We start from the raw sequence: 26,535 nt of genomic DNA on the forward strand, positions 1-26,535 counted from the left end.
TAGAATGAAAATATAAGATGAAATATTAATCTCTTGGAGCAATCCGGTAGTAAATTTGTGGGCATTGGAAAATATTTAAGTGAGCATTAATATGATTGGTTTTGGTCAGAAGCAGAACATTCACCCCATCGTTTCTGTGCCAGTTCCAAACGGTCGCCCTGTAATCCTGCATTTTTTACTCTTTAGATAATTGTTCGATTCTCTTTTGAAAACCACAAATGAATCGGACACTTATCATTTTCAAGTGCATCTCAAATCCTAACCACTTACTGATTGAAGCATTTTTTCCTCCTGTTACCTTTGCATCATCTTTGCCAGTACCTTATAAAACCTTAAACCTTCGTTTTCAACCATTCTGCCAACAGGAACAGTTTAACCCAATTTCTGTTCAGACACTTCATGATTTTGAACACATCAGTCATCGCTTTTCTTAATCTCTACTCTCTTCTAAGGAGAAGAGTCTGAACTTCTCCAATCTTTCCATGTAAGCGAAGCCTCCTCACTCTTGCAACCGTTCTCATTCTGAATTATGCACATCGTCAATGCCTTTGCAACTTTGCCTAAAAAGATGATGGTGAGAAGTACATAATATTACAGTTGAAGTTGAACTATGTTTTATAGTGCTTCACAATAAATTTCTTGCTTTTGTTCGTTCCACCCAGTTTTTGAAGCTAAGGAGTTTGTGTGCTTTATTCACCACTTTCTTGATCTGTTTTCCACAATTTATCCCAACTATGTCCCAGATCCCTTTACTCCCTTTGGAAGTGTCCTTTATTTTATGTGACTTCTCCTTGTTCATTCTGCCACACTTTATTAAATTTGATCTGTCATGTTCCGTTAGGCTGCCTATGTGAATTAGTTATAAAAATATTAGAAGTAGGTTAAAAAGGCTATCTGAAAGGATGAGGTGTTTGGAGGCGGGAGGTCATCTGTTGATACTCCGGCAAAATGTCCATCCAGAGATGGTAACCCTGCTGTGACCAAGTGGAGTGATTAAATGATGGTGCAAGGCAAAAATGGTGGGAATGGGGCATTGAAGAACCAAATAAGAGCATTAGACTTAAGAGCAGAAATTAGGCCATTCAGCCCATTGAGTCTGCTCCACCATTCAATCATGGCTGATAAGTTTCTCAACCCCATTCTCCCGCTTTCTCCCTGTAAAAAAATGATCCTCGATACTCAAGAACATATCTATCTCAATCTTAAATATACTCAATGACCTGGCCTCCACAGCCTTCTGTGACAATGAATTCCCTAGATTCACCACTCTCTGGCTGAAGACATTTCTCCTTCTCTCCGTTCTAAAAGGTTTTCCCTTTAGTCTAAGGCTGTGCCTGCAGGTCCTAGTCTCTCCTACCAATGGAAACATCCTCCCAACATCCACTATGCGCATACTATTCCGCATTCTGTAAGTTTCAATTAGATCCACCCTCATCATTCTAGACTTGATAGATTATTGACCCAGAGTCCTCAAACGTTCCTCACATGTTACGCTTTCCTGGGACCATTCTCGTGAACCTCCTCTGAATACGCTCCAGGGCCAGTACACCCTTCCTGAGACATGGGACCCACAACTGCACACAATACTCCAAATATGGTCTGATCAAAGCCTTATAGAACCTCAGAAGTACACCCCTGCTTTTATATTTGAATCCTCTCAAAATAAATGCCATTACTGCATTTGCCTTCCTAACTACTGACTCATCCTGCAAGTTTACATTGAGACAATCCTGGACTAGATCTCCCAAGTCTCTTTGCACTTCAGAATTTTTTTCCCATTTAGAAAATAGTCCATGCTTCTATTTTGAAGAAATTGCATGACCTCACACTTTCCCATGTTGTACTCCAACTGCCACTTCTTTGCCACTTTCCTTACCTGTCCAAATCCTTTTGCAGCCTCCCGGCTTCCTCAATGCTACCTATCTTTGTATCATCTGCAAACCTAGCCAGAGTGCCCTCAGTTCTTCATCTAGATCATTAAATGTGTAAAGTGAAAAGTTGTGGTTCCAACATAGCCTTGCCACCACTTTGAGAAGTGCCAGACAACGAGGTTTCTATCCATGCCAACACCTTGTCTCTAACACCATGGGCCCTTACCTTACTCAGTAGCTTCCTTGTCAAAGGCCTTCTTGAAGTCCAGGTAGATAACATCCACTGCTCGCCTTCGTCTCACCTGCTTGTTACTTCCTCAAAGAATTCTAGCAAATTTGTCAGGCATGACATCCTCTTGATGAAACCATGTTGACCGTACCCTATTCTACCGTTTACTTCCAAGTATTCAAAAATCTCATCCTTCACAATGGATTCTGAAATCTTATCCTTCACAATGATTTTCCAGTCCTCTGGGACCTTCTTTGATTCTAGTGATTCCTGAAAGATCACCACGAATGCCTCCACTATCTCTCCAGCTATCTCCCTTAGAACCCTGGGGTGTAGTCCATCTGGTCCAAGTGATTTATCCACCTTCTGGCCATTCAGGTTTTCTAGCACCTTCTCCTTGGTGATGGCCCACCATACTCAGCTCTGCCCCCTCACTTTCTTGGATTTTTGAGATTTTATTGTGTCTTCCACCATGAAGACTGACATGAAGTAATTATTCAATTCCTCAGCCATTTCATTGTTCCCACTATTCTCTCCAATGTCATTTTCCAGCAGCCCAATGTCCACTTTTGCCTCTCTTTTGCCCATTATATATCAAAAGAAACTCTTACAATCTTCCTTTATATTACTGGCTAGCTTACCCTCATATTTAATCTTCTCCCTCCTTATTTTTTGTTGCCCTCTGTTGCTCTTTGTGAGGTTCCCAATCCTCTGGTTTCCCACTGCCCCTCGACACATTATATGTTTTTCTCTTTTGCTTTTGTGCTTTCCATGACTTCCCTAGTCAGCCATGGTTGCATCATCCTCCCTCTACCATGCTGCTTCCTTTTCCTCAGGAGGAGTCTCTGCTGTGTATCCAGAATTATTCCCAGAAACTCCTGCTATTGCTATTGCACTGTCTTTCCTGCTAGGCTCTTCTCCCAGTCAATTCTATTCAGCTCCTCCTTTATGCCTCTGTAGTTGCCTTTATTCAGCTGTAGTACCATTATGTCTGATTCTACCTCCTCCTCTCAAATTGCAGAGTAAATTCAACCATATTATGATCACTGCCTCCTAAGGGTTCCTTCACTTAAGCTCAGTTATCAAGTCTGCCTCATTGCACAACAGTAAATCCAATATTGCCTGTTCCCAGTGGACTCCACCACAAGATGCTCCAAAAAGCTATCTTGTAGACATTCCACTAATTCCTTTTCCTACATTCCCAGTCCATCTGTTTATTGAAATTCCCCATGATCACTGTAACTTTGCCTTTCCTACACATCTTTTCTATCTCCTGACTACTGTTTGGAGGCCTGTACATAACTCCAACTATTTTTGTTTACCTTTGCGGTTCCTCAATTCTACCCACAGAGATTCTACACCATCTAACCCTACTTTGTTTCTTACTATTGATTTAATTTAATTTCTTGCTAATAAGGTAACACCACTCCCTCTGCCCACCTTTTTGATAGGATGTATATCCTTGAATATTCAGCTCTCAATGCTGATTCCCTTGCAGCTACATCATCTCGGTGATGCCCACGTCATACCTGCCAACTTTGATATGCGCCACAAGCTCATTTACCTTATTCCTTATACTGAATGCATTCAGATATAACGCCTTCAGTCCTGTATTAACCATTCCTCATCTCATTGTCATTTGTTTGTCCAGTGTGCTTAAGGTTTGATTGCTAACATTTTCCACACACTGTCGTATTTGTGTCTGTGCTGGAGATTTTAATAACCTGTCCTGAGTTCTGTATTCTTACCTCCACCTTTAATTCAGGTTTTCTAATTCCTCTTAAAACTGAATCCTTCCCCACCCCCATTTAGTGTAAAGTCCTGTTTACAGTCCTAGTTATGCAATTTGCTACGACTCTGGGTCCCAGCACGGTTCAGCTGAAGACCGCCGTCCCATGAATTCAAACCCATTTCTCTCACACCAATTTTTGAGCCACACGTTTACCTGCTTATTCTTAATGTTAACATGCTTTGAGCACACTTCTGCCCTCTCTGCCAAGGCAACTCTTGGTTTTAAGCAGCTCTTCTAAATCTCCTCTCAACTTTGTCCACAGTTTCTTCAAACTATCTTCAAAACAACAGTCCTTCATTCCTAGAAAGTATTCTCCTAATTCTGTTCTGCATCCTCACTGGAATTTACATGTCCCTCGTAAAATGTAATGTCCAGAATTGAAACCAGTACACTATAAAACAGTGGCTCGGCCTCAACTAAAAGATTAATCATAACTTACTTTGCATTTTGAAAGATATTTATAAAGCCTTTTATTTATTTCATATGTCTTTTTAACTAATTTCTCAACTTGCCCAATCACATTTAGTGATTCATGTTGTCTCAGGAAATAAGAATAATGTGGGGATTTAATTGTTAACCTTCTTAATTGTTTTCACTTGACTGATTTTCCTACAAATTAGCTCTTCTGTGTAGTGCCTTGTAGAATGCATCCATTAATGTAACAATACCTCTATTGTTTCTTAATTCCAACCAAATAGATCTGTTCCTAATCCCTCTAGAATGTCATTTTCTGCAGCTACAGCTTTCTCCCAGTTAATTTCTGTTCTTTGTCTTGCCTGAAGTCCTTGTGTACAGAAATATTTAGTGCTCAATCCTGCCTTTTTTCTTGATCCAAGTCTATTATTGCCACAACATGATAACTTCTGTATGGCTGTCTGCATCTGCAACTCACCAATTTGTCATGATTTAGGTGCTTACATATATGCACTGTAATGTAATTTAACTATATTACGATCTTTTCTATTCTCATCTTACCTAGTACCTTACTATTTCTTATTCTACTGCTCTCGGTCTCTCACAATCCATTGCACCACTTGTTTTCCTTTTCTAATGCAGCATCCTAGTTTCCATCTAGCAAAGTTTGTTTAAATCTTCGTAAGCAGCACATGCAAACTGTTCCACGAGGACATTGACCCTGGTTCTGTTGAGGTGAATCTGTCAGGACTGTATAGTTCCCATCACCCAATTTAATGTCCCTCTGCTTTCAGGTGACAGATGAATGCATGAATGAAAGGGCATAGCAAAGGTTTTGTATAGACAGTACAGCAAGCTGCATGATTCACCATAAAACATGAAGGATATGTAAATGATGGATCCTCAATTCAAATAATTGAATCTCTAGTATCAACATGTATAATGCAAAATGTAAACAATAAGAGAGAGGTAGGCCAATGTCACTCTTACTGATCAACTAACACAGGAAAATATATTGCAAAAAGATTATAAGACTATAGGAGATAAGAACAGGAGTATGCTGTTCAGCCCTCTCTGCCTTTCAACAAGATCATGGTTGATCCAACACTCCTCATCACCACTATCCTGCCTTTTCCTGGTAACCCCAGATTCCTCTACAGATCAAACATGTACCTATTTCAGCCTTACTCTGTCCACACAGCTCTCTGGAGTGAGGAGTTCCAAAGACACTCAACTTTCTTAGAGAAAAGTTTCTCCTTATCTCAGTCCTAAATGGACACCCCTTTATTCTGAGACAATGCCCTCTTATCCAAGACTCCCCCATGAGAGGAAACATCCTTTCAACATTTACTCTGGCGAGCCCTTTAGGAATTCTAAATGCCTTCAATGAGATCACTTCTCGTTCTTCTAAACTCCAGCGAGTAGAGTCCCATCCTGTTTAGCCTTTGCTAACTCTTTCCATACGAAGGATCCTGTCTGCAATGAAATGATATCCTTCCTTAAAGAAGGGGGCCAAAACTGCTCACAGTACTCCAAATGTGGTCTCCTTTAAGATTCATCGTTAAGCTATTGTGGAACTTAGCATTATTGCTAGAAAGAAACTGCAAAGTCCGTTTATTATTTTCTAAATTGCACAGAACAACAACTTTGCATGATTATACATTTTGTCAATCATGTAAAACACAGTGAATTGATAGTAGGAAGCAGCACCCTTCCAGTTTAATTGGTGTTGATCCGTGGTGAGGGAAAGGAGACGATATGTACCAGAGTTTAATTACTCAGTTGCTTAACTTTGAATAAGAAAGGATTGGAAATATATTTTTCCACATGAATTGTTTAATCGAAGTCCAATGTTTGAATTAGGAGATTCACTAGAAAAATACAAGAGAAAATTTGCACACCTAAATTTTCTTTTGAATAAAAGCAAGACCCAGAGAAACTCAACAGTTCTGGCAAATCTGTGGAGAGAGAAACAGTTACCATTTTGAGTCAAAGAATTAGGTTTTAAAGGACTGTCTTAAAGACAGAAACTGGGATGGAAAAGTTATAGGAAGATTGTTTCAGAGCTTGGGGCTGGTTGACTGAAGGCATGACCATCAGTGATGGAGAAATTAAAATCCTTAACTCTGATAAGTTAGTAAGAAGGGCTTATGCCCGAAACGTCGATTCTCCTTCTCCTTTGATGCTGCCTGACCTGCTGCGCTTTTCCAGCAACACATTTTTAAGCTCTGATCTCCAGCATCTGCAGTCCTCACTTTCTCTAAGTTAGTAAGATGTATAGTTTATCTTGTTGTTTACACACTGCCTTTCAAGTGTTATTAACTATACACATCCAACAATTTTGTGGAAAAAACATCTGAAAATAAACATTTCTAAGCATTGCAAAAGCAAGTCCAACACAGCATGTCACAAAGTGCCAACATTAACTTTTAACAAAATCATTAACATTTTATTCTTTTATTCAAATACTTAGTTTCTAGAATTTGCAAACGGTGTTTGACAGCTTATTGAGCAGCATAGCTGTTCCTTTCATTGTTGAAATTCAGAAGAATTCATGTAGAAATACAATTGTTAAATTTATAACACTGAAGATCTTAAAACTTAAATTTTCATATGAATCTATATCATTCCCTGCACAATTTATAGGTAAGGAATGAAAGGAAGAAAACAGAAGACTAGTGGACAGAAGATGCAGAACTATTGTTTTGAAGCTTCTGAAGTTGCAGCATTTGAAATAGCTGGACAAAATAGTATTGGGAGATAATTTCAAAAGTCGAAGCAGAGTATCTGAAATAATAACTTCTACTGCAATAGTAGATAGAGCATGAATCAAGCAGTGGAGTCACTTGGGCAGAATGAGTGAGCAAGGATAAATCTGGAATAGGATTCTGATGAAGGTATTTAAAGTCTAGGATTTTGAATTCAATTTGGAGAAGGATTTTTCTCAAAGTTTAGCAAATGAGGGAATTTATATTTTGGATATTTGTCTGTGTGTTTTAGGTATGGAAGCATAGCAGTTTTGCAACTGTGGTGTGGGAGTGACTTTTGGTTAAACTACTGAATGTACCTAGCTTTGACAGATTAAATCCTGCCTTGGGATAGGAATGGATATTAGCATGTCACACAGCAGTTTGGTCACAGTGAACAGCAACCTGTCCAGAGAGGGTGAAACAGCAAACCATTGCAACCTTTGTGCTGTTGGGAAGATCAGGGTCTGAGAAGCCCATGGGGAAGCAGTGTTGGCACTGCAAAGCTGAAGAACAGTGGGCTCCAGCACCATGAAACTGGCATTGGCAAAGAAATGGCCATGTGAAATGGGATTCTGCTCAGAGCAACTAGGAATTTTGGATCATGCCAGTGAATAGATGTTAGATGCTAAAATGGTTCCTTGTGAGTCCTGTAGGCTGCACTCTTGGGTGAAGAGAGCAGGCAGTTATTTCGGCATCCTAAGTTGAGTCCTGTTACCTGACAATTATTTGCAGGCGAAGGAAGCAAGGCGGCCTCCAGGCAGCTTTTGAGGGAATCCTCAAAAGATAAAAGCTGAAATCCATTGTGTAGAAGCCAAACTTCGAAAAATCTTTGACTTACATCTGGGAGGGTTACTGAGGAAATTCATGGATTTTTGGTATCTGGTTTTATTTTCAATGATTAACCAGGATTTCTAATTTTGGCTACTTAAAAATAAAAACTAACCAGATCTTAACAAAATTTAGGGGTGATGTATGTTGAAAACGGGTATGGCTGCAGACCATTAAATTAGTTTAAATTCATGAAGGGAAGAGATAGAAGAACAGTGAGGAAATCATTGAGATTGTGAAGGCAATGATTAGGGTTTTGGTTATGTTGAAAGGAAAATAGAACATAGTCAAACAATATTCTGAAGGAAGAATGTGAATTTGTTGACAGTGTGCATGCAGGTAAAAACTACACTTCAGAGTTGAACAAAATGCTGAGAACATACATTACTACCAGAATGGACTAAAACAAAAACGGCAACAAAACAGTAAACAGACAGTTTAAAGGTAGCTACTCTGAGTTGCAAAGAGTCAGCAATGCTTTGTAAATATATGGTTGCTATACCATCATTGTTCTCAGTATACATTATTGATTTGGACTTGGGTATCAGAAGTACACTAAAATTTGCAGAGAAGACTAATTGAGAAGTATAGTTAAGAGGAAATGTGACAAAGTACAAGATTTTAATAAAATTGCAAAATTGACATGTAACTGGCAAATTAATCTCAATATTGATAGATGTAGGAAGATTGAAGAGAACCCATACTGATTGAATAATGAGTTGAAATGAGAAGCATTGTGATCTTGAATCCTGATACGCCAACCACAATCCATGTTTTTAAAAATGCACACCAAACACAGATCAAGCGGGACTAAAAAGCAGAAAAGCTATATTAAACTTGTACTGAAACTTGGTTAGACCTCACTTGGAGTACTTTATAATATGAAGACTATAATTATTGAGTTACTCGGTAAGATACGGAGAAAATTAACTAAGGTGATACCACAGAGAAGATATACTTATCAAGACAGGGTGGACTCCTCTACAGAAAATAGAAGTTACCTGATAAAGGTCTGAGATTATGAAAGATTTTGGTAAGATGGATTTAGAGAAAATGTTTCTATTTGTCAGGGAGTCCAGAACTCTAGAAGATAGTCATGTATAAATCTAATGAGGAACTCAGGAGATTTTCTTATAGATCCAGGGTGGAAAGAATGCAGAACACTCTACCACAAGTCAAGGTGGAAGTGAATAGCACGTGTGCACTTAAAGTTAAAGAAACATATGAGGGAGAAAGGAATAGAATAATATTGCTGAAAAGGTTATATGAAAAAAAAAGAGGACTGAAGGTGGCTGTATGAAGCATAGATAGCGTCATCAATCAGTTGGGCCAAAATGGCAAGTTTCTATACTGGTGACTTGATATAACTCAGTTCAACAGATTCAATGTGATAAAGTAACAAGGGAAATGGAGTTGGAGCCAGTGCATGTTGCAGCTGTTGAGAGTTGATATTAATTCATCCAGGACACTCTGCCAAACAATCAAAAAACTTAATAGTAATATAAAATTATAAATCCTTTATAAAATAGTGTTATTATTTCATCTGAAGTTTAAAAGATATGACATAATTTCAAATTTTCTCTTTGGAAATTAAAATGATTCATGAAGCTACAAAATTGAGATATTTCAGAAGGTAAAATGTTTAAAGCCGTTACACTTCTATTGAAAAATGGCTGTGGAATCATATTGTCAAATAACCAAGTGCTTTCAAGATAATATCTCGACCAGAATTAACAGTAGATGTAATTTCTTCTTCAGTTTTTCCTAAAGATGGATTAACTTCCACTAAATCAATGGCTGACAGCAGGCCTGTAAGTATAAATATATTGTATGCATTATGTTTTTATATTTGGAAACACGGTCTAACATTTAATACACTAGCAAAGAGCCAAAAAACTTATTTACAGTCAAACTAGTATCTTTGTTGCAATGGTGTTTTTTAAATGCATGATATCTAGTTATTCTTTCACCAAAGACTAACAGAATTTTAAAAAATCACTTTGGACAAACTACATAAAACTGCCCACCTGTAAACAGGTCTAGGAATTTAAACACAAGTCCTGTCAAGTGTCTGGATTTGTAAGTTATTTCAAGTTGTGTAATATAAATATCTAATCAGTGACTGCAATTATGCCCCACATAAGCTTCCTCAGACCTCTTTTCATTTAACAGTATCAACATATCATTCTGTTCCTTTCTCCCTCAAGTGTTTCTCCAACTTTCACTTAAATGCATATGTGCTATTTACTTCAACCACCACATGTTTTCTTAGTTTAAAAAGGCAAGATTATATCTGATGGGCCCAATATTCTTTGAAAATAAACAGACAGTGAAATTTCCACCTGGATCATCCAACACAGCAGAATTGATTTTCAGATACAAACAAATAAAAACAAACAAATTGCTCTGTTACAATTCCCACTGTCAAGTGAGAGCTGGCCATAAAACTGCAGCTTGAGATTTGAGGAGGATTAAAGGGCAGAAGCACACAAATATCGGGTGTTGTTTTACTGAAGGCTTTGTCCTGGACCAGAGGTTATGCGAGGGCAGAGTGGAGGGAGAGGAGACCAAGACAATAGCATCTCCAATGGTAAGGATAATTATAATAATTTCATATAGCTGGTCATCAGTTCTCCTTGATAGTCCTCAGACGTGGTGGTGGCACAGGCAGATGACACAGGGGAAATGCAGTACCAAGACATACCATTTCTACCATCCACCAGTAGTGTAAAGAATGGAACACCAGCAGCAATCTGGGTGAGGGTGGGTGATGTTAATGAATGCAGGTCAGGTCCAGTTGTGAGGCATCCATAAGGCTCACCACCCAACTTCTCCCTCATGGACTGCAGTGATTACACACAATTTAGAATAGTAAAGCATTCCATTTAATTACTGTAGACTTGAATTCTTTCCTGAAGTTAAAACATGACTTGTGCACTTTTCAGTTTACATTTAAGTACCATGAACTATCCAGCATGAACCAAAGATAATGTTTTTCATTTTTCTTTGTTTCCTTTTTTGAACAGCTATCTCAGCGATCCAAATTCTGGTATACTTGTACCCACTAAACTGGTAATATACAAAATGTCACTGTTTCCCAGGTTTCTAAACTTGCACATTTCCCCAATGTGGCCAGTACCACGGACAATATAAACATCTTACTTTTTGTTCCTCCCTCCTCCCCCCCCCCCCCCCTCCCCATACCTGTTTTATGGATTTCATTTGCCACGAAGATACCCTGTTCGTATGTGAGACCACCTTCTACAGGGGTTCCTGTCGCAGGTGCCAAAACAGGATCGAATCCATCAATGTCAAAACTAAGATGGATTGGTTTCTTTACTCTAAAAAAGTTAAATAGTATGCCAGAGTGAGAACTTATTATAAGTGGGTTGAGACACAGTTAAAAACAAAAAGGACAAAATAATTATTGTAACAGCTATGAAGCACTTTAAGAATTGTTTACATTAAAGACTCTAGAAAATGCAAATTGCTATTCTGTTAGTTTTATAGACAGCAAATGAACTCAACATTGCTAAAATCCATACCTTGAATACAGATAATCGTTGATCATCTCCATGACTTTTTGTATTCCCATGTGATTTACATCGGTCATTGAGAAGAATTTAATTCCTAATTTCTTTATAATATCCCTGAAAGGATCAAGTAATAGTATTACTCATAGTTGAAGCAACAAAAAAAAAGTAAAAGATAATGTCTTCTCAACATGAGGTATCCATGCTTGCTCAGATCTGAGAATTCACTGAAGCACAGTACGGAAAGAGGGTGCAGCTTAATTCTTGGACTTTTTTGATGCAGATGACTAGAAGTTACAACAAAGCTGTATAATGGACAATGAAGTCTCTCACAGAAAAATTAGGACATTCACAGGCAGGAGCATCACCTTTACTATCCCATGGCACAACATCGTCAACTGCAGAAATTAGGCAGGATTTATTTAGCAACAGCTCTCATTGCTGTATTGATGCTATAGAGGCCAGTGTACCCTGTTTAATCCCAACTACAAATACAGCTGACCGGTTTATTCTTTTGTAACTTTTATTAAATAGGGAAAGTAGAGATGACAAACTGATGGAAGCTTTCACAAACCATCTAATGATCCCTCATTCAAATCATGACAAAAGTTTCATGCTAGTATAGGAACTATGAAAATAATAGCTATCCTTCAATCAGGTTTAGAATATTGTGTGGTACTAAAAATATTTAGCCTCTCTACCTTCATTCTTGCGGCAACCACTGCAATGACAGTTAGTTACTTGGCTGATAATGAAAAGTGCATATGTTTACAAATGAGTTAAAATAAATTTCACCCTTGCCACGTTTGTCCTATCAGAAGATTCTCTTTTCCCTTTTCCTCCCACTATAACTAGGTTTTGTCCCAGGGTCTGCAGCCATGGTAGAAGGAATCTGCTCTGTAGTATAGATTGTTGGCCTTGGAGTTTTGAGCAGGCAAGTCCAGGGCATTTGTGATTAGAGGATGCAGACATTCTGAGAGAGGATTCAGACCAGATGCACATTCACCCATCTTGGCCTGAACTTCCACAGGGTTGAGGGTCACATGTAGAGTGCAGGTTGAGTATCCAACACCACTGGAGTTTCCTGAGAGGAGACTTCTAGAAGACTTCTTACGGCACTGGCGCCACCTGTGAAGAAAGGGGCACCTGGAGTGATATCATAGACTCCCTACAGGGAGGAAACAGGCCATTAGGCACAACAAGTCCACACTGACCCTCCAAAGAATATTCCACCCAGACCCATTCCCCTACCCTATTACTTTTACACTTCCCCTGACTAATGCACCTAACCTACACCTCTCTGAGCACTATGAGCAATTTAGCATGGCCAATTCACCTAATCTGCACATCTTTGGACTGTGGGAGGAAACTGAAACACCCAGCGGAAACCCACAGACACAGGGAGAATGTCAGCGTGGAGTTTGCACAGTCACCTAAGGGTGGAATTGAACCTGGATTCCTGGTGCTGTGAGGCAACAGTGCTAACCACTGAACCACCGTGCCACCCCATAGTCCTCTGTCACTTTGTTCTTGGTGCTGAGCATCAGTGGTTATAGTGGTAGAGTACAAGTCAGTGCCCAAATCAAAAGGAACCGAATGTGCTGGACTCCTCTCTCAAAGAAGGTGCCAGCTTATTCATGGTATCCCTTAGCACAGTTCAAATGCCACTTTGTCAATCTGTTTAGCAAGTGTCTCTGACAAACATGCCTGCTAATAGCGTGTCAGCTTATGCATCTTGATGAAGTTATTAATGGCCAATGCGAAGGCCATTAAAACAGTACTTCTCCCAACTGGAGCTGAGCAGGTGCCTGGTCATTGACAGTCCTTTCAATGCCAGGGGCCTGTGGCATTTCTTCCTTGGCAATTAGCAGAGATGGTTTCAATCTACAGTGCAGGAGGGCATGCCAGGAGCAGCAACCAGCATTCCTAAAAATAGTGTCAATCTGTTGAAGCTACAAAAACCAAAATTACTTGCAAAACAGCAAAGTAGCAAGTGATAGAGCTAAGTGATCCCACAAAAAATGGATCACAGTCAACCATGAACAATAGCTCTGACGTCCTGACACATGCGTTGGTGAATGGTGGCAGATAATTAGACAACTCACTGGGTGAGGAGTCTCCACAAATACATCCATCCTCAAATGATCCACATCAGTGCAAAAGATAAGGTTTGAGTAAACGAAGCAATTTGGCCTCAACCAGTAGTGCCTAGCATCACAGATGCCAGTCTTCAACCAATTAGATTCACTCCACATGATATCAATAAATGGTTGAAAGCAACTATATACTGCATAGGCTTTGGGCCTGACCGCATTTCAGCAAGAGGATTGAGCTCCAGAACCTGCTGAAGTCATAGCCAAGATGTTAGTACGTCTATAACACTGGCATGTAGTGGAATGTGGAAAATTGCCCACGTGTGTCCTGGACTCAAAAAGCAGGAGAAATCCAACCCAGTTACTGCCTATTCAGTCTTCTCTTGATTGTCAGTAAAGTGGTGGAAAGTGTCATCAACAGTGCTACCAAGCACCACCTGCCCAATGACATCCAGTTTGGATTCCACCAGGGCCACTCAGCTCCTGACCTAATTATAGCCTTGGTTCAAACATCCACAAAAGAGTTAAATTCCAAATGTGGAGAGAGTGAGAGTAAGCTTTGTAGTGATTTTAATGAGGTCAGCCAGATGGACCTCAAAGAATACAGGTTTCCTGTTTTGACCAGGTTAACAGCCCCAACGAGAGAGTCCTGATTGACAGATATAAACAGGAGTGTCAGAGGTTCTGTTCACGGAGAGCTGGTTCTGAAAAAAGTGGACCAGTGTCAAGAACTGTGCACGTGTAAATAAGGGTTACTTGGTGATGGGATACTGGCCTCCGTGGAGTTATTTCAGTGGTGATGAAAGTAAAAATATACGCTTCTGAAGTTCTCTTACAACAGTCGTCTTTGAGTTGGAGTAAGCATATCTGGCATTATGCTATTATTTGGGAAGCCTGACTTATTCAAACCTGCTCTCAAAGACTGGGTTCAGTATGTGGAAGAAATGCAATATTTTTCTGGACAAGTGACATTGGGAAAGATGAAAAGCAAAGAGTAATTCTCCTGACAGCTTGTGGATCCACAGCATTTTCAGTTATTAGAAGTTTAACATTTCCTGAGGGACCAGATTAAGAGCTGACAGATTTAGTTAAGAAATATTAGGACCCTAAGGCTCCTCTAATTCTGAGATGCTATCGGTTTTACTCAGCAGCTCAAGAACCAAGGGAATGTGTCTGGATTTTTGAGGAGGTTAAGATGACTTACAGAGGCATGTGACTTTAGTTTAATCCTTAATGAGATGCTGGGGCACTGTTTGGTATGTGGAATTAGTGATATAATCATGCAAAAGGGCCTACTTGCTGAAGCCCAACTGGACTTCAAACAGGTAGTACAACTGGCTTTGTCATTAGAAAACGCAGCAAGTGGAGCATTGGAGTTACAGGAAATGCCGATGAGAGTGGACACCTTCACCAGTCTGACTGAGTTTGGAGAACACCACTTGAGTGAAGGCAATTACATAGCTTCCCTCAAGTCATATCTTGAGCAGAGAGACTCTAGATCAGGCCACAGCAAAACCCCAAAATAAAGTCAAGCTTCAGCCAAACAGTTAAAATTTTCTTCAGGATCCAAGCTGGCAAGCCATTGCAGTTGCTGCCATTACACAGATTAGAGACAGCAAAGGAGTCCCAGTCAGCTTGAATGGAGTAAGAGAACTTTTTGGTTGGCATCCAGGAGTGCACACACCCTAGAAAGCTAACCTACATCTGGCTTAGAACAGTTAAATTGCTGAGGAACATCCAAATCAGCACCAAAAATAAACATCTGGTTAAATCCGCTTCTGATGGAGATTGATACCAGCACAGCTGTATCAATATTGTAGAACTAGTCTTTAACAAAATGCACTGTGGATTCCAGCCTTAAGTTTGCATAAGACCTTAGCTGGACTGAGAACCTACACCAGGGGACCTTTACAGCTGAAGGGTACAACTTTGGTTCCGATTTCTTATGAGAAGCAGCTGGTTCAATTACTATTTATTGTAGTAAAAAGCTTGGGTCCAAGCTGATGGGGTGAAATTGGTTGAGAAAGATTCACCTCAACTAGCTTAACATTTTTCAGTTAAGAAATGGCTGCCTGAGTGAAATCCTAATTAAATAAGCAGAAGTTTTTCAGGAAGGTCTCAGGACTATAAGGAGAGCAAAGTTCATCTTGCATGTTGACTAGGAACCAATTCCACGATTCTGCAAGGCTCTCCCAATACCATTTGTCTTATGTAGAGGCAGAAATTAAGAGGCTGAAAAGCAAAGGGATCATCAGAAAAAAAAGTTTGCAGAATGGGCAGCATGAGTCGTACCAACTCTGAAGCCTGACGGGTTGGTTCACCTTTGTGGGGATTTTAAACAACTGGCAAACAGCTTCTCACAGCTGTGTAAATATCCAACCCCTCGCTTAGAGGACTAATACGTAACGTGGGTGGGGGGAGGTGGGGCTGTCGTTCATGAGGCTGAACAGGAGCCATGCGTACTTGAAATTGCAGTTAGATGACGATTCCCAGAAATATTCAAGAATATACAAGACTGCCATATGGGCTATCAGCCTGTGCAATTTTTCAGCAGATGGGGAACATTTTACAAGGTCTTCTCCAGGTCACTATTTATCTGGATGTTGTTCTAATAATAGGGATGACCATAAAGAGCACTTAGAGAACTTGGACATAGAGCTTAGATGTTTCTCTAAGGCAGGCATAAGCCTTAGAATGGACAAATGTGTTCCAGGCACCCCAAGTGACTTACTTGGGCTACAGAGTTGACAAAACCAGGTTGCACCCATTGGAAGATAAGTGAGGGCGATCAAAGTTACCAAAGCTCTCACACTGGAGTTTATGTCTTTCCTTGGATTGGTGATGTATTACAGAAAGTTCATACATAACCTGCCCACTATCCTGTCAACCTTATATCTACTATTGAAAAAGGGTCAGCCATGAAAATGGTCTTATAGCCAAGAGGTAGCCTTTAGGGAAGTGAAGAAGCAGCTATCATCATATAAGGTATTGGCACACTATGATCCCAAGTAAGATCTGATGCTTATATGTGATGTCTTCCCATACAGTATCAGGGTAGCATTGGCTCTCAGATGGCCAAATGGAGAGGAATGTCTAATAACGTATGCTTCCCCGACTTTGGCTGTTAGAGTGCAAATAAACCCAGATAGAGAAGGAAGGTTTAGCAGTCATCTTTGGCATGAGAATGTTCCATCAATACCTTTACAAACATAAACTTGTAATTATAATTGACCTCAAACCCCTGCTAAGGATACTCAAAGAGGACAAGGTTGAATTCAGCAGTGGACTCTCATTCTAAGTACATACAGTTACAAATTGGAACACTATCTGGGTAGCCAATTAGCAAATGCGATTGCTTCGAGGCATGTCCCACTGGCAGATCCAGTGACGGTACCACCGGTGGTGTAAGAGTCTGTTCTGGTTTGAAACCTTCTGGGCTTCCTGCTGGTCACCACTGACACACTCAGACTATGGACACAAAAAGATCCAGTCCTGGCAAAACTAAAACAGGTGGTGATGGAGGAAACAAAAGGGCCATCAAACCAGAACCAAAGCGTTTCTGGACATGGCAAGACCAGATCACCATAGAGGACAGCATTTTATTCTGGGGTGCAAGAGTGATTATTCAGAGCAAAGGTGCTGCCAGATACTAACTGAACTCCACTAAGGTCATCCAGAGTTTCCAAAATGAAAATGTTGGTGAGACTTTGTCTGGTGGCCAGGATTGGATGGAGACATAGCCAATTTGGTGGGGCAGTGGTCAGAGTGCCAATGAGGACAGCTTCCCCACATTCGTATAAATGGCCAGGTAAACCCTAGACTCAGTTACATGTCAATTATGCCAGCTCCTTTAGGGACTCAACATTCTTAGTCATTGTGAACACCCATTCAAAATGGTTGGACATGCTCAGGTCATTTGTCAAAACTAGGATGATGATGATAGAAAAGCTGCAAGCATCATTTGCAATGCACGAGCTCCCAGAAGTCTTGGTCACAGACAATAAACTGTCATTTACCAGCAGGAAATGAGAGTATTTTCTAAAGCCGAATGGAATTTGGCATACAAGGACAGCCCCATACCATCTATGGTCCAGGGGACTGGTGGAAAGAGCAGTCCAAAATTTGAAGGCAGCTCAAAGAAACAGCCTACAGCTTCATTTGATTCCAAACTGTCCTATTTAATTATCAAATCCCCTTTCATGGAACTACAGGGTTGGTTCCAGCAGTGTTGGTATTGGGGAAAAGGTTCCTGACCAGGTGAGTACTGTGAAACGGCATCAGGAATGCCGATACCGGATATAAGAGTCCTCTAAGCAAGAGACAGTGAACTTCAGTGGATGAAGTTTGGTGCTAAAACTACAGAAATAGCCCTGCCTTGATAAGAGGCATAGTCAACGCAAGGTCAGGTCCCCTAATCTACAATGTTTGGGTAGGTGAGGCAGTCTTGAACAAGGACATAGACCCATACGAAGGCTGCAAACTCCTGATCAAGGCAGCAACAAAACATACCTGATCCCTCAGAACCCCTCCATGTAGCAGTGAAGAAACCTCTAAGTCTGAGATGGATACAGTGAGTGCCATAGTCTCAAATGTCTTTACCTCTTGAGGAACAGGACGAATTTCTTCCAAAATGCACTGAGCACAGAGGCAGGCTACGGCCTGGTTGCCCATATCTGAGGCTGAGTCAGAGGAACCAGACCCGTTGTGAAAATGCCCCAGGAGAGGCTACAAAAAAAAAATGCTTACGTCCTTGGACTTTAGAATAGAAGGGATGTAGTGATCACAATGAGGTCAGACAGGTGGACCTCATAGAATAGAAGTTCCCTGATAGAGGCAATTAACCTGGTCCAGTCAGGGAGTCCTGACAGACTGAAATAAACAGGAGGGTCAGAAGTTCTGTTCACTCAAAGCCGGTTCTGAGGAAGCCAGACCAGTGTCAAGTACTAAACAAGTGTAACTAAAGGGTGACTTGGTGATAGGATACCAGACTTTGTAGAGTTATTTCACTCTTGAAATCAAAGCCACAACTGACCATGTGGACCATCGATAATCCCTAGAAAAATTGGAATCAGTCAGAATTGGGAAAACTCTTCATTTACTGTTTAGAATTAGAGTCATACCTCCCACAAAAGAAGATGGTTGTGACTGTTGGAGGTCAGTTGTTCTCAGATTCAGGACATCTCTGCAGAAATTCCTCAGGGTAGTGTCACAGGCCTAACCATCTTCACTGTTTCACCGAAAATTTCCTCTTCAACATAGGGTCAGAAGTGGAGATGTTCACTGTTGATTGCACAACTTTCAGAACTCATTTAGTTCATTCATGACTCCTCAGATACTCAAGCAGTGCATATCCAAATGAAGCAAGACAAGGAGAATATCCAAGCTTAAGTTGGCAAGTGCCATTTTCACCAGACAAGTGTCAGGCAATGATCATCTCTAATAAGAAGCAAATCTAACTATTTCCCCTTCCCATTCCATGGCATTACCACTACTGAAACCTCCTTTTGACAAGGCAACGACCTTATGGTATTATGAATAGACTATTAATCCCAGGGCCCAGGTTCAAATCTGGGTCATGATGACCATGAAACCATTGCCGGTTGTCAGGAAAATTTCTGGTTCACTAATGCTCCTGAGGGAAGGTATCTGTCGTACTAACAGTCTAGCATATATGTGACTCCAGACCCTAAGCAAGGTGGTTGACTCTCAACTGCCCTTTGGACAATGGGGTCAGGCAATAAATGCTGACATAACCAGCAACATCTATTTCTCATGAATGAATCCCCTATCAACATCCTGGAGGCGTGGTTTATCATTTACCAGAAACTGAATTAACCTAGCCATATAAAGTACTGTGGCTACAAGAAAGGTCAGAGGAAAGAATTCTGCAAAAAGTAATTCACTTTCTCATTCATCAATACCTCTTCACCATCTACAAAAGTCTGGTTGGATTATCTTCAGAGGGTTGGTGTGGACCTGATGGGTCGAATGGCCTGTTTCCAAACTTTAGGGATTCCATGATTCTAAGTCAGGAATGTGATGAAATGCCTGGATGAATGCAGCTCCAATGACAATCAGGAGGTTTGACACTATCCAGAACAAAGCAGCTCGTTTGATTGACACATCTCGCTTGATTGGCGCCACATCCACAAACGCTCCCTTCATCACAAACACACATCACCAGTAGTGGATATAATCTATAAGATACACAGCAGAAATGCACCAAAGCTATATTTGCAGCATCTCCACACCTTCAACCACTACTGTCTAGAAGGACCAAAGGAGCAGATGCATGGGAACACCACCACCTATAAATTCCTTTCCAAGCCACTTACCATCCTGACTTGGACAAAAATGCTGCAGAGGTGACAGGAGGTACGATCCATAACAGCGATATATTTCCATGTTTGAACCAAGACTTTAGTTGTAATGTAGATTGGCAAAATCAAATTGGCAGAAGTACTTGTAATTCATAAAGCATACTCAGCAGGTTTCTAGAATAATATTTTGTGGATCCATCCAATGATCAGGCTGATTTGAATCTGATGGTGTGTAATGAGGCAAGTTTAATAAACGACTTCAAAGTAAATGAGCCCAGAGGAAACTGACCATAACATGGTAGAACTTAGCATTAAGTTTGAGAAACGTGAATCAGAAACAAATGTACTGGACATTTTTTAGGGTAATTACAAAGGAATGAGGGCTGAATTGGCTGGAGTGGACTGGGAAAGTAGTTGATGAATAATGTTCAATTTTACAATGAACGTAAGATTCAGCAAGGGCTTGACAGGACAGGTATATAGAGGTTGTTTCCCTTGTGGGAAAGTCTATAACCAGAAGGCATAATCTCAGAGAAAGGGGCCACCCAATTAGGACCGAGGTGAGGAGAAATTTTCTTGGAGTGTAGTGAAACTATGGAATTCTTTACTGCAAGGCGGAGTTGTTCAGTATATTTAAAGCTGACATAAACAGATTTTTAATTGTAAGGAAATCAAGGGTTATGGAGAAAAGGTGGGAAAGTGGACTTGAGGATTATCCAACCAGCCATGATCTCTTTCCAATGGCTTTTTTCTGCTCCTTCATCTTAGATTAGTGAACCCAGAAACTGAGTAGCCTGGTAGCGAGTTCAATGTGACTACTAAAGTAGTTAAACAATGCTTCAACTATGTGCACTACTCTAAGTAATAGGCAGAACACATGTCAAAATTTGTCACTGCTTGCTGTTTACAGTACAACTCTGCACAGTCGTTTCCACCAGAGACACGCCAAACAACTGAGGGGACAGACTAGCCATAACAGAAGCCTACATTTTCAGGAGGCACAGTGGTAGAAACAATCCTTGTCAAATGAATTATACAAGTGAGGGGCTTAGAGTTGGTCTATAAGACCATAAGACATAGGAGCAGAAATTAAGCCAATCAGCCCATTGAGTCTGCACTCCCATTCAATCATGGTTAATAAGTTTCTCAATTCCATTCTCCCACTTTCTTCCCCATAAGCCTTGATACTCAAGAACAGGCAGCACAGTGGTTAGCACTGCTGCCTCACAGCGCCAGAGACCCAGGTTAAATTCCCACCTCTGACAACTGTCTGTGTGGAGTTTGCACATTCTCCCAGTGTCTGCGTGGGTTTCCTCCCACAGTCTAAAAAAAAAACCAAATGTGCAGGTTAGGTGAATTGGCCATGCTAAATTTCCCGTAGTGTTAGGTGAAGCGGTAAATGTAGCAGAATGGGTTCGGGTGGGTTGCTCTTCGGAGGGTTGGTGTGGACTTGTTGGGCCGAAGGGCCTGTTTCTACACTAAAGTAATCTATATCAGTCTTCATGTACTCAGCTACCTGGCCTCCACATCCTTCTGTGGCAATGAATTCCATAGATTCACCACTCTGGCTGAAGACATTTCTCCTTATCTCCATTCTAAAACGTCTTCCCCTTTACTCTAAGGCTGCACCTTCAGGTCCTAGTCTCTTCTACCAATGGAAACATCTTTCCAACATCTACTCTGTCCAGGCCATTCAGTATTCTGTATGTTTCAATTAGATTCCCCCTCATTCTTCTAAACATTGTCGAGTATAGACTGGGTCCTCAAACATTCCTCATATGTTAAGCTATCCGAGGACCATTCTTGTGAACCTCCTTTGAACATGCTGCAGAGCTGGTATGTTCTTCCTGAGATATGGGGCCCAACTGTGCCCAATACTCCAAATGTGGTCTGACCAGAGCCTCAGAAGGACATCCCTGTTTTTATATTCAAGTCCTCTCAAAATAAACGCCATTATTGCATTTGCCTTCCTAACTATTGACTCAACCTGCAAGCTTACCTTGAGATAATCCTGATCTAGAAGTCTCTTTGTGCTTCAGATTTCTAAATTTTTTCCCCCATTTAGAAAATATTCCATGCCTGTATTCTTCTAAAATGCATGACCTCACACTTTCCGATGTTGTACTCTATCTGCCACTTCTTCGCCCACTCTCCTAAATTGTGGGAGTCCCTGCAGCTGCTTCACTTCAATGCTACCTGTCCCTCTAACAAACTTTGTGCTGTCTGCAAACTTAGCCAGCCTGCCCTCAGTTCCTTCATCTAGATCATTAATCCATAAAGTGAAAAGTTGTGGTCTCAGCACTTAGCCTTGCGAAACACTAAGCTGCCATTCTGAGAAGGACTCTTATCACCACTCTCTGCTTTCTGCCAGACAGCCAAGCTTCTATCTATGCTAGCATCTTGCCTCTAACATCATGGACCCTTACCTCTCTCAGTAGCATCCTGTGTGTCACCTTGTGAAAGGCCTTCTTGAAGACCAGGTAGATAACATTCATTGGCTTTCCTTCGTCTAACCTGCTTGCTACTTCAGATTTCTCCAGCTTCCTCATTTCCCCTCCCCCCACCTTATCTCAGTCCCAACCCCCGGATTCAGCACCGCCCGCTTGACCTGCAATCTTCTTCCCGACCTCTCCACCCCCACCCCCTCTCCGGCCTATCACCCTCACCTCCTTCCACCTATCATATTCCCAGTGCCCCTTCCCCAAATTCCCTCCCGCCTACCTTTTATCTCAGCCCACTTTGGCACACCAGCCTCATTCCTGAAGAAGGGTCTATGCCTGAAACGTCGATTCTCCTTCTCCTTGGATGCTGCCTGACCTGCTGAGCTTTTCCAGCAACACATTTTTAAGCTCTGCTACTTCCTCAGTCAGGCATGACTTCCCCTTGATGAAATCATGCTGACTTTGCTCTATTTTACCGTAAGTTTCCAACTATTCAAAAAATCTCATCCTTCACAATGGACTCCAGGATCTTACCCGCAACAGAGGTTAGGGTAATCAGTCTATAATTTTCAGTCTTTTTCTTACTCCCTTTTTAAAAACAGGGACATCACATTAGCAATTTTCCAATCCTCTGGGACCGTCCCGGATTCTAGCGATTCCTGAGAGATCACCACTAATGTGTCCACTATCTCTTCAGCGAAGTCCCTTAGAATTCTGGGGTGTAGTCCATCTGGTCCAGTTGATTTATCTACCTTTAGGCCATTCAGTTTTAAAGTCTCTTCAGTTGCAGCAGAATAATCCATAATATGAGTTTAATCTATTTCCAGGAAACGTGACCTTGCTTTAGGAGGTGCATTTCTGCTTTAAAATAGATCTCAAAAGCGGAATGAATAATGACTTTGTCAATATAATTAACTTATTGATTCCAACTTCTAGCCTCATTTCAACATAAAATTGATAGGTAAACCTGCCCTGATGTCTTTTGAAAGTGATATATTGCTTACAATACCTTTTAAATGCAAAGTCATGAGCACTTCTGAAATAAATTTGTAACAATTCTCCAGAATCACCAGAAATTAATCCATTATATAAATTAAGGAAAATTATACTCAGATATTAAGATTTATGAAGTGACAATTGCTTCTGTTGTTTGAATGAGAATATAAATTGGACAGATCTAAATTTTCAGCATGCCCTTCAATTAAAAAAAACTCACTTCTCACCAGGATCCACATCTCTCAGACCAACATAAACAATATCTTTCGCAGTTAAACATGGTTCCAGCCAAGTGAATCCTGGGACACCTGCAATCTGAAGTGGAAGATGTGGAGAGTGACATGAAGTGAGTTTAAATAAACTGACACTAGAAAACAGTAAGATAATTTGTTTAAAATGAGGTAACCTGAAGGTGTAAGAGGGTTGCATTACAATTTTACCTCCTACTTGGCACATTGCAAACAATGAATGTGGAGCAAAGTTGTTGAAACTATTCTTATATATTGAAGATGTTGTTTATTAATTCATCCTCAAGAGTTTCCAGCTCACATTCAAGAGCCAGATTAATATATTGGTCAATGTGGCCTATGCTTAGAGATAATTAAATATGGGGCTTCAGTTGAAACTGAAACACAATAAAACAGCAGCAGCCACATGAAGTGTTAATATTCTATAGCCCTATTTCATCTTATAATTTTACTTCATTTTAGTCCTGATTTTAACATTTCTTGCCTGGCAGGAAAGGTTTCTAGACACATTGATCAAATCTGCAAAATAACGTACTAAATATCTTGAACCTGTGCACATTTTTGACAGTTAGAGATGTCCTATTAGGTTTTTGTCAAACTTTTATGCTAGCTATTTACATCAGAAGAAATTATGTCCAGATTTATAATGGAGATTGCCTCATACTAAATAACCCATTCCTTCTGTACTTACCAGTTATTTTATCAGCTAATCAATTTGTATTGCAAAATAAAAAAAATTAAATGGAAATTCCTTCCTTCTCTGTACAATTAACTAGTCAAACATGAGGACTGCAGATGCTGGAGATCAGTGTCAAGAGTGTGGTGCTGGAAAAGCACAGCAGGTCAGGCAGCATCCGAGGAGGAGAATTAACGTTTTGAGCCGAAAACGTCAATTCTCTTGCTCCTCGGATGCTGCCTGACCTCCAATGCTTTTCTAGCACCATACTCTTGACTCTGTATAATTAATTACCAGACAGTGCATTAGCACATTTCTTGAAATTTCTAATATTAGACTGTTACAACTGAGTTTTTAGTGAGTAGAATGAAGATTATATTTTAATATTTAACAGTAATTGCCAATCAGATAGCATAGATGAATCATACACACAAATTGCCTGTTTCACAAGGGGAGATTCAAAATCCACAAAAATTCAAAATCCACAAAAATCCAAAATCCAGCACTGACTTTGTCCCAAGGGTGCCTGAGTTTTGACGTCAGACCTGCAATTAAATGAAAATGATAGAGGAATTCAGCAGATCTGGCAGCATCTATAGACAGGGAGAAACGACATTAACATTTTGAGTCTGATATGAGCCTCTTCTCCTATACATTTATTTCAGATTACCAGCATCTGCTGTACTCCACTTTTATTACTGTAATTAAATCTCCCTTGTTCCAGTTACTCTTGTCCTCAAACCCTGCTTCATCTGAAGCGTCCATTGGTCTCAAGTCTCCATGAGTAAAGTTAAAGATTAATTGTCATTTCTGACACATGGTAGCCTTTCAGTTCATTGAGTCCATTCTGATTTCCCTCAGAAATCCAGTCATCAGTCCTACTCCTCTACATATCCCTGCAGCCCTGTAAATGTATTATTTTCAAATGTCTTTTTCAAATCAACAATTGTTTCTGCCTTCACCACCCTTACAAGATCCAATTATCACTCACTGCAGATAAAAAATCCTTTGTATTCTCTGTATCTCTTTCCCAGAATCCTAAATATGTTTTCTTGTCCTTCTATCATCAGCGAAAGGGAAGAGTTCTTTTCTTTGTTTCTCTTATCTAAACTTGCTACTGTAGAATAAAAGGTAGTTGTTCTGAAAAAGATCTCACTGGATACCAAACATTAACTCTGTATTCCCTTCATATATGCTGCCAGGTCCTTATCATTTCATAGAAGAGTACCCACCCCAGACCTATTCCACCTACTCTATATTTACCCCTGACTAATGCACCTAGCCTACAACTTCCTGAATACTATGGGCAATTTAGCACAGCCAATTCATCTTACCTGCACATCTTTGAATTGTGGGAGGAAATCAGAGCACCCGAAAGAAACCCACACAGACACAGGGACTATGTGCAAACTCCACACAGACAGTCACCAGAGGCTGGAATTGAATCCAGGTCCCTAACTCTGCGAGGCAGCAGTGGTAACCGCTGAGCTACCATGCCGTCCATTTAACTTAAAATGTGGTGGCCAGACTGGACACAGTTTAGTTGGAGTCTAGCCAGAACTTTACAAAGGTTCAGCATAACTTTCTTACTTTTGTACTCAATGCGTCTACTTACGAATCCCAAGATCCCATCTGCTTTTTTAATAGGCCTTTTTCTTTCTTTCTGACTATAAATTAAAATAGACATTGGACTGCTGTTATGAAGATGAATGTGTACTGTACCTTTAAGAAAGTTAAAAGCAGGTAAAGCTACCTGACAGCGCCATGTGTTCTCAATAAGATAACAATGTAACACTTAGTTGAAAGCTAGATTAACTGGTTGCCTGGAAACTACAAAACAGATTCGAATTAGGCCAAATCAATGTAAATTATACACCAAAAAAAACCAAACTTCAATCCAGTTTTAATTTAATATATTGACACAATCTTAAAAGCCAATGACACAATCCGATGCTTTGGGTATTTCAGACTGTTCAAATAATCGAACAGTTGGGAGGAGAAATGCCAAGTCACCAGCATGTAGAGACTGTCTGAAAAATAGTTCTCTTAAAAAGGTACCTTTATCAATCAGTAACCTGTAAAGCAGAATCCTCAAGAAAAAGAAGACAGGAATACAGAGAATAACTGAAAGCTGCCTGGTTTTGAGATAAGAAATTTTGTTTTGTAAATCTTAATTGGGGATTTTATTGGACCAGTATTGTAGAGGGGAAAAGTAAAAGATAGGTTAGAGGAAGGAGTTGCAAATAGTTGTTAATCAATTATTCTCCATTAAACTTGAAGAAATAAAGTTGTTAATTTTTACTTTAAAATTTTTTTTACTTTACTTTGGCCTCTTGAATTTTCA

General features: G+C 40.2%; 1 protein-coding gene across 1 annotated transcript in view; it reads right to left on the reverse strand.

The window, feature by feature from the left end:
- Positions 1-6,122: 6,122 nt before the first annotated feature.
- Positions 6,123-26,535, reverse strand: part of LOC122552680 (arginase-1-like) — a 49,580-nt gene continuing 29,167 nt past the window's right edge. The window contains exons 5-8 of the mRNA XM_043695534.2: positions 23,488-23,582; positions 11,430-11,534; positions 11,089-11,225; positions 6,123-9,693 (exon numbers count right to left, since the gene is read on the reverse strand). Of these exons, the coding sequence (XP_043551469.1) occupies positions 9,566-9,693; positions 11,089-11,225; positions 11,430-11,534; positions 23,488-23,582 (465 nt within the window). The 3' untranslated portion in view covers positions 6,123-9,565. The remainder of the gene's footprint in view (positions 9,694-11,088; positions 11,226-11,429; positions 11,535-23,487; positions 23,583-26,535) is intronic.

Source organism: Chiloscyllium plagiosum, unplaced genomic scaffold (assembly GCF_037043375.1).
Source record: "Chiloscyllium plagiosum isolate Xiang-an unplaced genomic scaffold, Cpla_swu_hap1 HiC_scaffold_10, whole genome shotgun sequence".
NCBI lineage: Eukaryota > Metazoa > Chordata > Chondrichthyes > Orectolobiformes > Hemiscylliidae > Chiloscyllium > Chiloscyllium plagiosum.